At 34.8% G+C, this 15,230-nt stretch overlaps 1 protein-coding gene across 6 annotated transcripts in view; it reads left to right on the top strand.

Moving 5' to 3' along the window:
- The window catches only part of PCDH17 (protocadherin 17), a 216,830-nt gene that overhangs the window by 77,510 nt on the left and 124,090 nt on the right, over positions 1-15,230 (top strand). For 4 of the 6 annotated variants that reach the window (XM_063425947.1, XM_063425946.1, XM_063425950.1 and 1 more), the window contains 2 exons: positions 2,791-2,849; positions 2,963-3,135. In XM_063425947.1, coding sequence (XP_063282017.1) covers positions 2,791-2,849; positions 2,963-3,135 — 232 coding nt within the window. The remainder of the gene's footprint in view (positions 1-2,790; positions 2,850-2,962; positions 3,136-15,230) is intronic. The other 2 variants (XM_063425949.1, XM_063425948.1) reach the window with 1 other exon arrangement.

The raw sequence follows: 15,230 nt of genomic DNA, 5'->3' as shown, positions 1-15,230 counted from the left end.
ACATCAGCTGATCGCTCTCAGCCAATGAGCCAAGTCCTGCACCGCGACCACTCTGATGGCTTCTGGCTCTCTGATGTCTGTAGTGGAGGTGGGTAACAGCACCTGATGGACCCAGGTAAGATGTCAAAATGCTCTAAAACGCATATAGTGGTTATAGTGATTGAAGTCTTATTTTTTTTAAATGTATTTTTTTTATATATTTTACCATATACACTAGGTTTGGAAGTAGTGAATTGTAATATTCTCGAATACCCTGCTTCTGGGTATCTGTAAGTAATCTAAACACATAAGACTGCAAAAATAATGCTTCCATTTAGTAAATACAGCTACCTGTTGAAAACCAGGCATCAGTGTGACTTAGGATATTGCAGGCTACTTCTCAAGCCTGCACATAAGTTCATATAAAATATTCATAAAGTGTCTAATCCTGTTTCACTGGTTGCTTTTTGAGCTTTGTGTGCTCCAGTCCCGGTTAGGAGTTGAGCATCTTTTTTACACCCATAGTTAGAGTTAGGTTTAGTTTTAGACTGCAGTTCAGAGCAAAATAGAATTACATGCAACGCATTTATAGCTTTTGGGAAGGAATGAGTTAGAAAATTATTGTAAATGATAAAGAAAGCAAGTTAGATATTTGAAGTAAATAAGTAAGTATTTATCGGCATATAACACGCACCGGCGTATAACACGCACCTCATTTTAAGAAGGAAATTCCAGGAAATCCCCCCCCCCCTCATCCCATAGTGTATCCCCCCCCTCATCCCATAGTGTGTCCCCCCCTTTCCATAGTATTCTCCCCCCCCTTTCCATAGTATTCTCCCCCCCCTTTCCATAGTATTCTCCACCCCCTCCCATAGTATTCTCCACCCCCTCCCATAGTGTTCCCCCCCTCATCCCATAGTGTCCCCCCCCTCATCCCATAGTTTTCCCCCCTCATCCCATAGTGTTACCCCCCTCATCCCATAGTATCCCCCCCTTTCCATAGTATCCCCCCCTTTCCATAGTATTCCCCCCCTTTCCATAGTATTCCACCCCCTTTCCATAGTATTCTCCCCCCCCATAGTATTCTCCACCCCCCTCCCATAGTGTCCCCCCTCCCCTTGTCCCATAGTGCACTTTCCCTTGTCCCATAATTACTTACCTGTCTTGAAGAGTGGGCCGGCTTCACAGCGCGCACCGCGGTACAGGAACTTCAATTTCAGGTTCCGGTTTCCGGCGGGACTGAAAGGAAGTGTGCACAAGTGTGCACACTTCCTTTCAGTCCCTCCGGAAACCGGAACCTGAAATTGAAGTTCCAGTACCGCGGTGCGCGCTGAACACCGGCCCACGCTTCAAGACAGGTAAGTAAATATGGGATATCGGCGTATAACACGCACCCATCATTTTCCCCCTATTTTCAGGGAGAAAAAGTGCGTGTTATACGCCGATAAATACGGTATATTGTATTTCTGAATTTCTAATATCTTGCAACCTTACATATGACATTGTACTGATCACCTTTGTAATGACACAATACAACCAGTAAGATTAGCAAAGACTAACAAAAATTAACACGGGGGAGAGAAAAGCAGAATTTTTAAGATTAGCTATTTCTGTAAACACTTGCTGTGCAACATTAAACATTACCTTCGGCTTTCTGCTTCATTAATTAAGTGCTCTCTCAGTGGTTCTTAAGTGTTATGTGAAAAAAAAAAAAGTTTGCGGCATCGTGGCATTAAAATAAATGATGCATCATAGTGTCAGCTCTAAGGGGCAGAGACATAGTTCCGAATGCCACAGAGATGAGCTATGGGATATTTTTACAGCAAAATAGAAAAGCGTGACCAAATATTCCTTTAAGAAGGAGATTCTTATGAAAATGTATGCCACATGACACGCACAATTCTAGCAGATACATGGCAAATAAAGGTTTATAAATTATATGTTTTTTTATTATTTTTTTGCATCTTCCTCAATTTAACTGCTTCTGGCTATGCCTCTTAAAACCATCCCGATAGTTTTAATTGGTGCGAACCTGCCGATTTCTCATTTTTGGGCAAAGTAAGCACTCGTTATTATGGTTTAAGTCATTCTACTAAAATGATTTAAGCACAGCAAACATTAAATACATTTTGCACATGATTTTGATAATCAAGATGATTATCATCATTGTTTGCATGCAATGGTACTTCGCAAAATGATATTAATATGACTGGAACGTAATTATAATGATGAAATTATCTATATGCGCAAAGCCAGCTTTTGTACAAATTAAAAAGGAGAAACAAATACACTAGGAGATTGCATCTGAACAAAATCTCTTAGTTTTTATTTTTTTTTCATACTGCTTGCTTTGCTTCCTAATTTTTTTAGATTATAATAAGGGGATAGCAGACTGGTACTAAAACCTTAGCAAATGATGTACTGATATTAATAAAAATGAGCAACATTAAATAATTCACTTCTTTATTATGCAGTGATCAGGTAATGTTTTTCTGTTCCCGCAAACATTCAATTATAATAAGCAAGTAATGAAAACACATAAACAATGCCTTTTTTCCGATGGTGGAAAAAGGCTTAATGTTTATTTTAACAGGTAATTTGTGTAATAGATTCATTTAATTGTCCCGAATGTATGCTTGTGTTCCAGAATTTTTCAATTTAATTAAAATGTACAAATTTGTAGATGAATAGAATATCAAGATTATTAATCATTTATATACACCAGAAACTCTAGCTGCTCTGTTGGATATTTGTCCATTGTTAAGCAATACATTATTTTATGTTTTTTTTTTCTTTTTTTCCTTTTTACAGACAGACAATTTCCCCACCGAGCCCAATTACATGGGCAGTAGACAGCAGTTTGTTCAAAGGTAAGGCATTGTAAATAATATTATATGCATTATCATTTACACTGTGCAGTCGTATGTAATATTTTCTTTACTGGGCAATTAAATTGAATTCTTTTTCTTTTGAATTCTATCAGTAGTTCAACCTTTAAGGACCCGGAACGAGCCAGCCTGAGGGACAGTGGCCATGGAGATAGTGATCAAGCTGATAGTGATCAAGATACCAACAAAGGTTCCTGCTGTGATATGTCTGTAAGGGAAGCACTTAAGATGAAAACTACTACAGTTAAATGTCAGTCACTGGAGCAAGGTGAGTAACCCCAGCACTCTTACAATCGTCAAAGCCTATACATCACACACTAAATGCATTATATTTTGCATCTTGGATGCTTGATTTTATTGACAAAGGTTTCCCAAGAAAACATTACATTTTTTTAAATTATGTAGAAGGGAAGTATGCTAATGCAATAAACAGGTATAATAAATACAAAAACATACTTTTGGGAAAAATCATATGCAAAGGTGACATTTGTATTAAATATTAATAAATAAACATATATATATATGTTTTTTGTTTTGTTTTTTAAGAGTACAGCGCTACGGAATCTGATGGCGTTATATAAATAATAAAATAATAATAAAATAATAAAGAGGGCTGTTGTATGTGTGTGTGTGTATATATATATATATATATATATATATATATATATATATATATATATGTGTGTATGTGTGTATCTAATCTATAAAACTAAGAGGACTGCACTCACCTGAACATATATGTATATTTATATGTGTATATTTATCTTACCCTAGGTAACATCTCCCTGTTTGTGTGTTTGTGTACAAACATTAAATACATTTTGCACATGATTTTGATAATCACGATGATTATCATCATTGTTTGCATGCAATGGTACTTCGCAAAATGATATTAATATGACTGAAACGTGTATATATATATATATATGTACACAAACACACAAACAGGGAGATGTTACTTAGGGTAAGATACGCCTGCCTGCAGATGCTGTGGTATTTGTCTGATTAAAGTAATATGAAAAGGTGATGTTCAATAAGAGAGTTATGAAAAGTCAGCGAAACTGATAGTTGTTCAGCAGGACACAGTGAAGTGTCATAGCACTACAGTTAAACTGTGATACAATACCCAAACTCAAATTCTGGTCCATTTTTAAAGTACAAAACAAAGGTATATAAGGTATCACCTTTGCATCACATTTATGATATTATGTTCATAAAGATATCATTTTTGCATCAACTGAATAATCAAATCTAAGTTAAGTCATTTTGTAATTAGAAAGCAGTATAGCTGAATAAATGTAAAAAACAAAACAAAATAAAAAAATCCATTAAATATCAGCAAGGAATGAATGCGTCGGATTGTTGTACTTGACTATTTCATATTCCAAATTTTGGATAGTATTAGACTCGTAGCATGTAACCAGTGAAGCATAAATCCATTTCCAAAAATCCTTAGTAAAACATCTGGGCAAAGAAGTTACTCACAACTGGTATTCAGAACTAATCTACCCAAATCTACTTTTTGAAGGTGCTGTAAACACATCGTGTTTGAATCTCATGTTTCTTCAAGTGCCACTAAATATAAAAAATAAATCTTGATTTCGTAAAGGCAAAATCTTTTTGAAAAATACATGTACTTTTTTTTAAATCTGCACAGAGACAAGAGATCAACTTGGTCACAATCGCTCATTGCTCCCACGGTAAAATAAACTGTGTATTACAGGAAATTGATAAGAGGAAAATGTAACTAAATCTTCTACAGCAGTTTTGCCACATGAGTCACGAGAGAAAGCTTGCTTTCTTGACAGCTTATCTCTCAGCTGATCTATAAGCCTGTCACGAGAGAGCGTGCCATGAAAAACAAATATATATATATATGTTTTTTATCTTTTGCCCACTGAAGGAAATTAGACAGAATGGTAGACAGCTCTGTAAATGTTGACCTGGGAAGTGTATGTTGTTTTCGTTCCTAGAAATCTCTTCACTAGAACATTGCTCCAGTGAATAAGAGTAAAAGGAACTCCATAAACCGGATTAATTACAATTAACTTATCACTTTACAATATTATTGATTATGGTTTGTCGGCCATCTACTGAGAATCTGTAGTGGCCATAAATGTTTAAGTTAGCCTGTGGGTCTTTTACAAGGCAGAATAAAAATATATCACGGTATATTGTGAGCCACCTGTACAGCATGTCCATGTGAAAAGCCGAGGTGTCCACACAATTCACTGTAATATAAAAAAAAATAATAATAAATTGCAGCGAGCAAGAAGCAGCCAGTGTATTTTTAAGGATAAAATATCAATGGATAAATAAACATAACCACCAGTAGTCCATGGGTCAAACATTACATTATTTGGTAGGTGTATTTTCCAAAGTATTGTTCAGCATAAAAAAATATTTTATATAAGATTCACCTGGTGTGTGTAAACCAATAGTGCTCATTTCAGGTAAGCAAAATGGTCTACTCCCTTGGGCAACCAGTGGTTAGAACCAATGACCACATTTCTTCGTAGCTATGATCAACCAAGAATAACCATAAAAGTAAATAGTCCATGGATCCAAGTGCCTTTCATATTCTGGGTATTATTTTGCCTACAACATATTAATTAATTTTTTTCATATTCATGCTATATGTTGAGAAAAGAAATAATGTATTTATCACACATTCTATATAATTGTGCTGCTCTGTCAACCTGCCACTCACCATCTTAAGTGTTTGCTTTTGTAATCTCCCAGTTCCCTGTCTGTTTATTTAGAGCTTACATTGCAATGTTACACATTTGTAGTCATTGAGATAAAATCGAAAAAATTAATCAGAATTTATTCTCAGAAGCTGATGACTCGTGCCTGTCTCGTGATATTTAGCTTGTAGATTCATGATTAGTTAGAGTAACTAGTCATTTTTTTCAATGCTATAATCATGTACAATGCATGGAATTACCATTAGTATATGAGAAATTTACATGACATTTTATTTTTTTTGCTACTATTCTTTATGTTTCATAAGATTAAAATGTGAATTTTACCAAAATAGACAATTTGTTAGTGGGCTGGGGAACAATGCGTCTGCTTATAGTGACAAATAGTACTTGGATATCAAATAGAAAGTGTTGGGTATTTAAATCACATATACTACATTACATATACTACATTACAAAACATTATTGTCCATTACAGTTACTTTATGTATTGGATGCAGTTCATTAAAACATGAAGACCAAGAGATGATGTTAGTAATTTTTCACCTGGACGATCCCATGTAAGTTGTCAAACCATTCTTAAATAGTTTGACTACTTATTGTTTAACCCCTTAAGGACCAAACTTCTGGAATAAAAGGGAATCATGACGTGTCTCACACGTCATGTGTCCTTAAGGGGTTAAGGGCAGCAGAACACTCCTGACACTATATACACTACAGTGGATTGCAACAGTTATGGTGTTGGAGATTTTTAAACATTTTTCTTAAGCTAGATCTTTTTTTTTTTTTACTTGGTTTCATTTGTTAATGGGAAATGTTCTAAATGGTTTGGGCCATCACCAACAGGAATTATTGGGATAATGTGGGAAGATTACATTTCAAAGTCAGTACTGTCCAACCTTGTATTGTGGGTGAATCAGCTATCATCTTTGGTTGGAGGGCTATGTTTTTTGTAATAAATATTGTAATACAGTGGAACCCATGCACTGCTCAATCAATAAGATTTTCATACCATGTGACCAGCATGCCTCCCATTTAAATAACACTGTTTCAGCCAGAAAACATTTATTGAAATGGTAGAACTAATTAAGAGTTTTGATATTTAATTAACTTCTGGAAATCTCATACCCATGGATTTAATAAGTTTTGATTCATGCATCCCAGAGTGTTTCCTCTACTTTCATTTGAAATTAGGCTACTTGATCTTCCACATATTTTACAAGGATTCAACCACAATGCCTCTTCTGCTTGGCTAATCACTCATATCGCTCTAGAATGGTACCTAATGGGTATTCTAGATAGATATGAGTGATAAACCAAGAAGTGATTTATGTATTACTGAAGTAATAAAATGCAGATTAAGGAACACACAAAAATACAGTTTTAATTTTTACAATGCAAACAAATCTTAGCAAATTACTATGGGGACTCAGCTGCATAACATGGCCATATCATGTTTACCCCACCACTATGCCAATGTACCTCACTATTGGTGTTAATTTTAACACGGTAAAGAAATTAAATAGTGCTAGTCCTAAATGAACTAAAGTGTATTTAATGAATCAGTTGTAAGGGCATTGTGAATGTATTATATATTATGTTTGATGTCTTCGGGCAGCACCATTGCTGGGAAATGCATGATCCTGGTTTGCCCCCAATTCTTACTGAAGAAATGAAGCATTATCAATCATTAGCAAAGGTTACAACAGGGTTAAATGATGCTAGCTACCACAGCATCAAAACCTGATCTACAAACTGACAAGTACGACATACTGTTGCATTGAAATACACAGTACAACCGGTACCTTAGCATATTTAGGTGTTATTTGGGTAATATTTGCCATGTTATGAATGGCACATATTGTACTATGAGATTACTTGCACAATATGTTTAATTCACCAGAGCATTTGTTTTAAGGAGTACAGGTGTACCTAGGAGGAGACTAAAAAGTTTGACAATCTGGGGAAAAATGCTAAACATAAACCAGACATCCTACATTTTTTTATTTTTTTTTGCATGTCTCATTCGCAGGCATATAATATATATATATATATATATATATATATATATATATATATATATATATATTTATGTTTATTTCTCTGCAAAAATGTCTACCTCCAAGTTATTATTAAATGGATCTATTACAAGCATCAAAGTGAAACATTTGCAGAGTATTAAATTATTCTCCAACATGACTGGTCAATAGTTTTCTTTGATTTTACGTTTATATTTTCTTACATTTACATCCATCAAAAAAACACTTCACTGTAATGACTTTTTTTTGTGCGAGATTAGTCCATTGAAATAAAGCAAAGATGTGGAACTAATTTTATTTTAATATATCACAAGCCAACACAGCTACCCTCATATGTGTTGCTTATTGGTTTAGGTTTTTCTTTCTCCCGTTCTGAAAACTGCAGAATTGTGCTGTGCAGAATACTTAAAATGCTGCAATGTAATTTTAGATTGTATATTTTGAGGGTTGACCTTGCACAAGACCTTGCTTTCTGAGTAATAAATGCCAGAAAGATTATTATTTTCTGACCTTTTACCATAGTGGTTCTCTGTTTATAATTGGACATTGATCTGTATAAATATGTTGTGGCCTTTTTATAGAAGACATTTCACACTAGAGTTACCCTTTTTAATTTTAAGAAGCATTTTTTTTTCTTCCTTACTCAAATGAAAGCATCTTTAAAAATGCATTTTTCCAATTGAAATGAAAGTCAGAACATTACAGCTATTACTGTTCCAGAAATGAATTAACCACTTGATCGTGATTTTCCGACCCTACGACAGGAAAAATGTTTTTGACCGTAATCATGTCTAGTACCTCTTAGTGGAAAATTAAACATTTTAAAAGTATATGATAGAATCATTAATGGGGGTTTATGTCTCATGTTAGTCCATATGACCACTTCATTTTAAGCTTTTTTTGTGAAAATTATTTGTAATAAAAAAATGTGTTGTTTCTTTTTTTATCTAAAAAAAAATCAAGGTTAATAATTAATTATATTTATTTCTGAAAGAGGTCGTCCTTTATATTTGTGCCTTGTGACTGTATGAAAGCAAAGGGGAAAAAAATACACATTGGATGCACAGCTAGCATGTGAAATTGTGACAAAGTGTTATTTATACACATGGACTGTGTTTTGGCAATATATAAGTGTGAAATCTATGACACATTATACTGGATTGCTTGTCTTGTGTTAAGCCTGCAAAAACAGTGTAAAAGGACAGGTCAGTTTTATAGCATACTGTAAGTATGACAGTAAAATATAAAAGTGGTCAGGTATTCTTCCGATTAGCTTTCACCTTGAGATGGAGAAGGATGGTAAGGTAAGGTATTGTCATATGTATACCATACCTTTGGTGGAGACATTACTTTATCTTCTAGTTGAGGAAACATGCAAATATAGCGTGATCAAGTGGATTATAAAAGACTAATAAGCGATAATGTTTTAGGACTACATAACTATAGGCCCTTTCTCAACTTCATTTTACATTGAATGGACCAGCTATCAAATTTACCAATCTTCCATTGGACACATTTATGGTACATTGTATGCGTGGAACCTATTTTCTTATATATACAGTATGTATTGTGAATACATTATTAGCACAAAGGTCCAAGTCATTTCCCAATATAGCTGATAATGCCCAGTTGCACTTTGTGTTTTGTTGGTGTATTTGTGTGTGTAGGTGTTCTCTTCACAATTTCACAATTAGTTTCTAGTATAGTGTCAACAATTTGCACATTCAATATGAATTTATATGTTGAGGTACATGTATCAGAGACTATTAACAATGTCAAATTAAGCTTCAACTGATTGGAACCATTTCAACGATAGAACTGCCTTCACTAAAACTGGTGGTTTGCCCAAATTTGTATTATAGAATTTTTTTAGAGAATGTCCAATGTCCATGCCCCAATGTCCAAGCAGAGTTTTTCAGTAGCACACATTCAACCCACAACAGTTTAACTCCCTGGTTTGTGCGTACTGAATGTAACCAAATCCCCATTAAAGAGTTTACATCAGCAATACTGGATATAAGATATCATGAGACATACAGTACAATGCCGAAGAGATAGAAATATGCATAATATTATTATTATTACTACTACGATTAGCATTAATAAATTACAACATATTTTGCAGTGCAGTAAACTGGGGAAAACCATTCAGTATATACACAACTTGAAAAAAGGAACAGAGGGCACAGCCCACGATTTGAGATCTTGCATTTACAGTAGTTTTATACCAACTGCTTGCATTGAAAGCACATGAGCTTACAAAATGCACAGACCAGTACAACATGAAAGGAGTGCACTGCTTGTGAGCTTACATCTAGCATGTTTATACAGAGTACATGGATTGATACCATGTGAGATTGCAATATAGAAATTGTGATGCAGAGTTGAGAAAAGAAGGTGCAGGTAGAATTTGAAGGTGATGGCCAGAGATCTATTATAGGCATTTGCAACAACTGTTGAAATATCAGGAAAGTAAGTATGTAGTTGGAACACCTAGAGAGGTATTATATCATTTAAGCTGAAAACAAAGGGCACGGAGGAGGGACTGATTGAAAGGATGGTGAACATTGAGCTTTTTTTTTTTAGTTCAGAGTAGATAGTGTGGGAGGAAGGCTTGCAAAGTTAGGCACATTTAGGCTAAGATATTTATGTGTTTGGCATATGGCACAATACAGGATGCAGGCAAAGAGAGGGCAGAGGAAATACAATCCAAAAAGACTGGGTCACATCAGAGATAGAAAGCAGCACTTACAGAAGAACTTGGAACCATCCAAGGATTTAGGACAATATAACAGCAAATATATATAGGTATTACTATTTATTATAACTTATGTGAGAATGCAGCACCACCTGCATCTCGGAACAGGACACAGCCTGCCAATGTATTAAGACAATTCCAGAAAGTCAAGTCTATAAAAACAATCTCTGATTATTTTCCTTTGCTGAGTTGTATATAGACCACTCATAGCTAAAGAACATTACCTTCCTCACGCTAAATATAATGGCTTACCCAAACAGCTGGCGAAGCAACTATCATGATGTGTCCTGCTTCCTTTGTGCAGAATTCCCATTTTGGTTTCGTTCTTGTTTTTCTTCATTCAAAATACTGATTCCTAATAGTAATCCGACTGGGATTTCATCTTTATTCCCCCATTGGATGAGAATAGTTAATGTCCAGTATGTCTTGGAGTCTATGGAAATTAATGAAAACTTGGTCCCATAATGCAAAATAGTTTTATATGCACACTTAAACAAAACAAAAATTATCAGAGAAGAACTCTTTATGTCAGATAGCATTTTATCAAAAAAATGTTAAGTCCTATTTAAGGAAATCATAAATTGAATTTAAAATAACTGTCATTACAAATGAAAGCATTACAGAGCATTTGCAAGAGCATAGACCTGGGAAATAGCTCTTCCAATGCAAGTACTTTCATATATACCAGGATTTCAAAATTACATTCAAAATAACAGTGTCATTAAAATGAAAGCATACATAGAATTTGTTCGAGTATAGACCTGAGAAAAGGCTAATGCAAGTACCTGCCTATGTAAAAGAGAGGCAGACATTATCACTTGCTCTATCATTAAAATTGAAGTTTATACCAGCCTGTTATGTTCCTTAAGGCTTGCTCTTTCTACGTTTTTTAAACTCTCCCCCACATGTTTAATTTTGCAGCATATGCTATCTGTCACTTATGGTATAATGTTTTCCAAACTGTTGCAAAATATATTTAGCAGTATACAGTACATCTGTGCATTTCAAAAGTAAATTATTAAAGGGAATTGATTTCTGGAGTTCTCTATAATTAATAGCAATAATATACATGTTTGTGTCATATTTTTTTCCAAGGAGAAAAACAGACCACTATGGAATACCCATTTTACGTCTGGCCACATATGCTTCAATTGGAATCTCGCTGAATTGATTAATATTAATGACTATACTGTCAAACAATGAAAAATTGTGTAAAAGATCACAACCCTGGAATGCGATAACAAGTAAATTGCAAAATAAATTGCAAAAAGCCACAATTTAGTACTATAGTAGAGCTCCTAACTCACCTGGGTTCCTCTTGACCATCACAATGCTTACACGGGTGTCAGTGATTTAGGGTGATATGCCCATGTGCATATGCTATGACAGATTTTAGAACATAACAGAGCTTACAGGCTTGTTGCTTGCATGTCTATGCTGTAGCATGTCATGTGTGGAGGGCTGGCATGTTCCCTTTAAAAGACACATGCCTACATAAAGTTTGCAACTGTTCAGATATTAAAGGGACATTCCACTGCCCAAATAAAAAAAAAAAAAAAACTGTTTAATACATATACCCCAAATGAAAACATGCATGCATTTAATTATGTATTTTTTCGTTGGTGATATATCTAAAAACAGCTGTCAAAAACTGCAGATCTCCTGCCTGCTGCCTTTGCAGCCACTCCCCTTCTAACACTGCTCATACTTTCTGTGGCTGTCCAATCACAGACTTTCAAATGCAGCTCAATGAGAAGGCTTTGTAAGTCAGGTTCTCTGGGCAATTGCTGCCTCTTGAGGTCAGCTGTATTGAGCTAACGAAACCAGGAAGTATCATGAAAGCCAAGGGGTTGTAACCAGGTTAATTTATAAAAGTGTCAGTTTCTATTGAAAAAAAGGACACAATCTTCACACATAAAGCTTTTCAGCAAGCTAAAGCTGTTTATGGATCTGGAGTGACCCTTTACGAGCTATGCTACACGATGTAGCAGAGTCTAGGTTGGTCTCTGTAAATTGTCACTCTACCCACTCTGTTTTCATAGATTTTGTATTAATTTTGTCCCAGCTCTTAGTATAGAGACATACTAATCACATAGATGCAAGACAATGCCTCAGGAGCATATTTACGCCTCTCTATGTGAATCAAACCAATGCTTCTCTTTCAGTTGTCATAGTTTTGTTGATGGGTAGGGATGTTTGTTTTCCTAAACCGTAATACTAGCATGTGCTATAGACTCACAACATTTTAATATGGGAAAGAATGGGATTGGCTGAGCTTCGCGTCCCCAATGGGGAAGAGTTGGGGCGGAGCCATCTCTGATGAGAACTGCGCGGCACTGGAAAAAAATGAGTAAACTCACCTTTTACCTTTCTGACAGGTGCGCTTGGGGCCTAATCGGCACATTTAGACCTATAGTGTCAGGATTACATGTTTTCTTTTAATCGTGGCGTTGGTGGACTATACTTATCCCAACACCTCAAAAGCATAGAGTTTGGTTCCACAATGTTGTAACGCATAACGTGATAGGCAAGTTTGAATAAACTAGGATCAAATCACATGACCAAAGCCTCTGATTTGTATTATGTTTATAGAGTTGTTGTCATATAAATTTTCGAAACACACAATTTGGGTTTTTTATAATTGTTAATTTGGTGGTAAATAAATTCTAAAACTCTCACATTTATAGCCCCAGATGCAATGTTTGATACCATACTCTATATCAACTGCTTACAATGAGGAAAGATTAAGGGAAATAACATTATCATTTTATAAATGAATTTCTTAAAATATGCAATCATACGTTCAACAAGGGGATATAAGGACATATAATATTTTAATGATGATTTGCTCTTTAAACTAATGCACACATAATTATTTCTTCAGCAAAACAATTCTAATGGTAGTTGGAGATTAGCTATAATAATGCTGTCCTCTCGTACATGACCTTTACACCACATAAAAACCTCATTTAATTCTGTCTATGGAGTGAACATAAAACCAGTTTATATTGCACTCCCAAAATCCCAGTGGAAATAAGTTTAAAAGAATAGAGCTTTGTTCATCCTTTTCTAGTGTTCCTAATTTTATTGGGGAAAAAAACATCCAATAATTGAGAACACTAGGGTATCATTTAAAAGGTTTACTGCAAGTCAATCTCATTTTTAACACACATTTTATTGACTGTTCTTTGTTTGCACTTGAAAATCCTGTAAGGTGCAGACGTTTAGCATAGCATTGTTTTGTTGTGTACTGCTGTAATAAAAGCAAGGAAGAGCTTCTGCTCGATAAGTCAAAGAGTGTTTGTGTCAGCATCATTATCTAAGGCTAACAGTTGGTGTCTCAGAAACTACTTTTAAATTGAAATGAAAGAAAGGGCACTAAGAGATCATTTTCTTAAGATGCAGGATATCATCTGAAGTGCAGTACATAGAATTATCCGACCCTTGGGGATGATGAAAGCATTTTATTTATGTACCTGTCATTTGCTTGCATTGTTCTAGGATAAATTGCACCAATAATGTGAATGATTCGTTAAAATCTAGGGAGAACATTGAGTTTCAAGTAAATAAACTGGTGTTTTCAACTGCCAAAATTGTTATTGTCCCACTGTATTATTTCCTATGTTTTAAATTCTCATTATTCTCTATTATCTTGTTGTAGACTCTATCCTTTAAGGAATGATTCATAGGTGAAAGGCTAAGAGTTTTACCAGTATAATTCATGTGGAATTGTGAAAATGTGGCCACATTTTATATGTATTTTATTGGCACATGGTCAATATTACAGTAGGGGAATATAATGGACTAATTCACATACATGCCTAAATCCTTTATTATTATTATTAATATTATTATTATTTATACCTGTAAAATATGGATAAGCAATGTTTCTAATTTTGATTTGATTACAGAGATAAACATTATAAAATACATATAAAATTTAATAAATATTTACAGTTGATATAATGCACCTGTCTTCATATGTCAATGTTTTTCTGTTAAAGGGAACTATAGTCCAGAAATACAAAATTGCTGCCTCTATAGCGCCCCCGCCTTGCTCACCCACCTAATAGACTGCCACTAGACGTGGCGCTAACCCTCTAATGTAATTATTGTCATCATTAACTGCATTAATTACCATTGCCAGGTTAAGGGAACAGACACACTGCGCCCAGAACACTTCAATGAGCTGAAGTGGTCTTGGTGCCTATATGGTCCCTTTAAGTAAATAAAATGAGACCTAGAGTAAGAGTTGTTGGTTTTTGTGTGTACCACTAAATTGGAATAGGAAAAAATATATGAATAATGCAGGGGTACTTAATAACTTCTCCTCAAAACACCTTAGGATACTTTAGCATTTGTATCAGACACATAAGTCACAAAGCCTAGTTTCTGTATCTTTTTGCCATTTTAAAAAATGGTTAATGTAAAAACTGAGAGCACTGTCTTATATTGTAAAATTACAAAACCTAAGCCTTGTTAACAATACAAACAATACATAACGCATAATAATGCAAACTACAGTAGTTACACGTGCACTTTTGATATTGTACCTATCTATTAGGTCTAGCCAGTGAACAAAAATCCATTGTGAAAATTGTGATTGGTGTCTTTGTCCAAAGATTTGACTAGAGTTTCTCAACGAGGCACCTACATTATCTATATGCAAGCTACTGTAGTGTATTCTATCACTTTGTGTTTGGCCTGGGGATGTTTCTGTACATACACATAACACCGTTTTGAACGCCTTTTTGTAGTGCATATGTCTATAGATAGAACTATATGGTATATCCACCCATTCAGACATGCATTAGCAAGACAGATACATATAAACATAGATTCCATAATGTTATGAACACTT

This window comes from Pelobates fuscus, chromosome 1 (assembly GCF_036172605.1).
Source record: "Pelobates fuscus isolate aPelFus1 chromosome 1, aPelFus1.pri, whole genome shotgun sequence".
Taxonomy (NCBI): Eukaryota; Metazoa; Chordata; class Amphibia; order Anura; family Pelobatidae; genus Pelobates; species Pelobates fuscus.
This window is presented reverse-complemented; position numbering and strand designations above follow the sequence as displayed.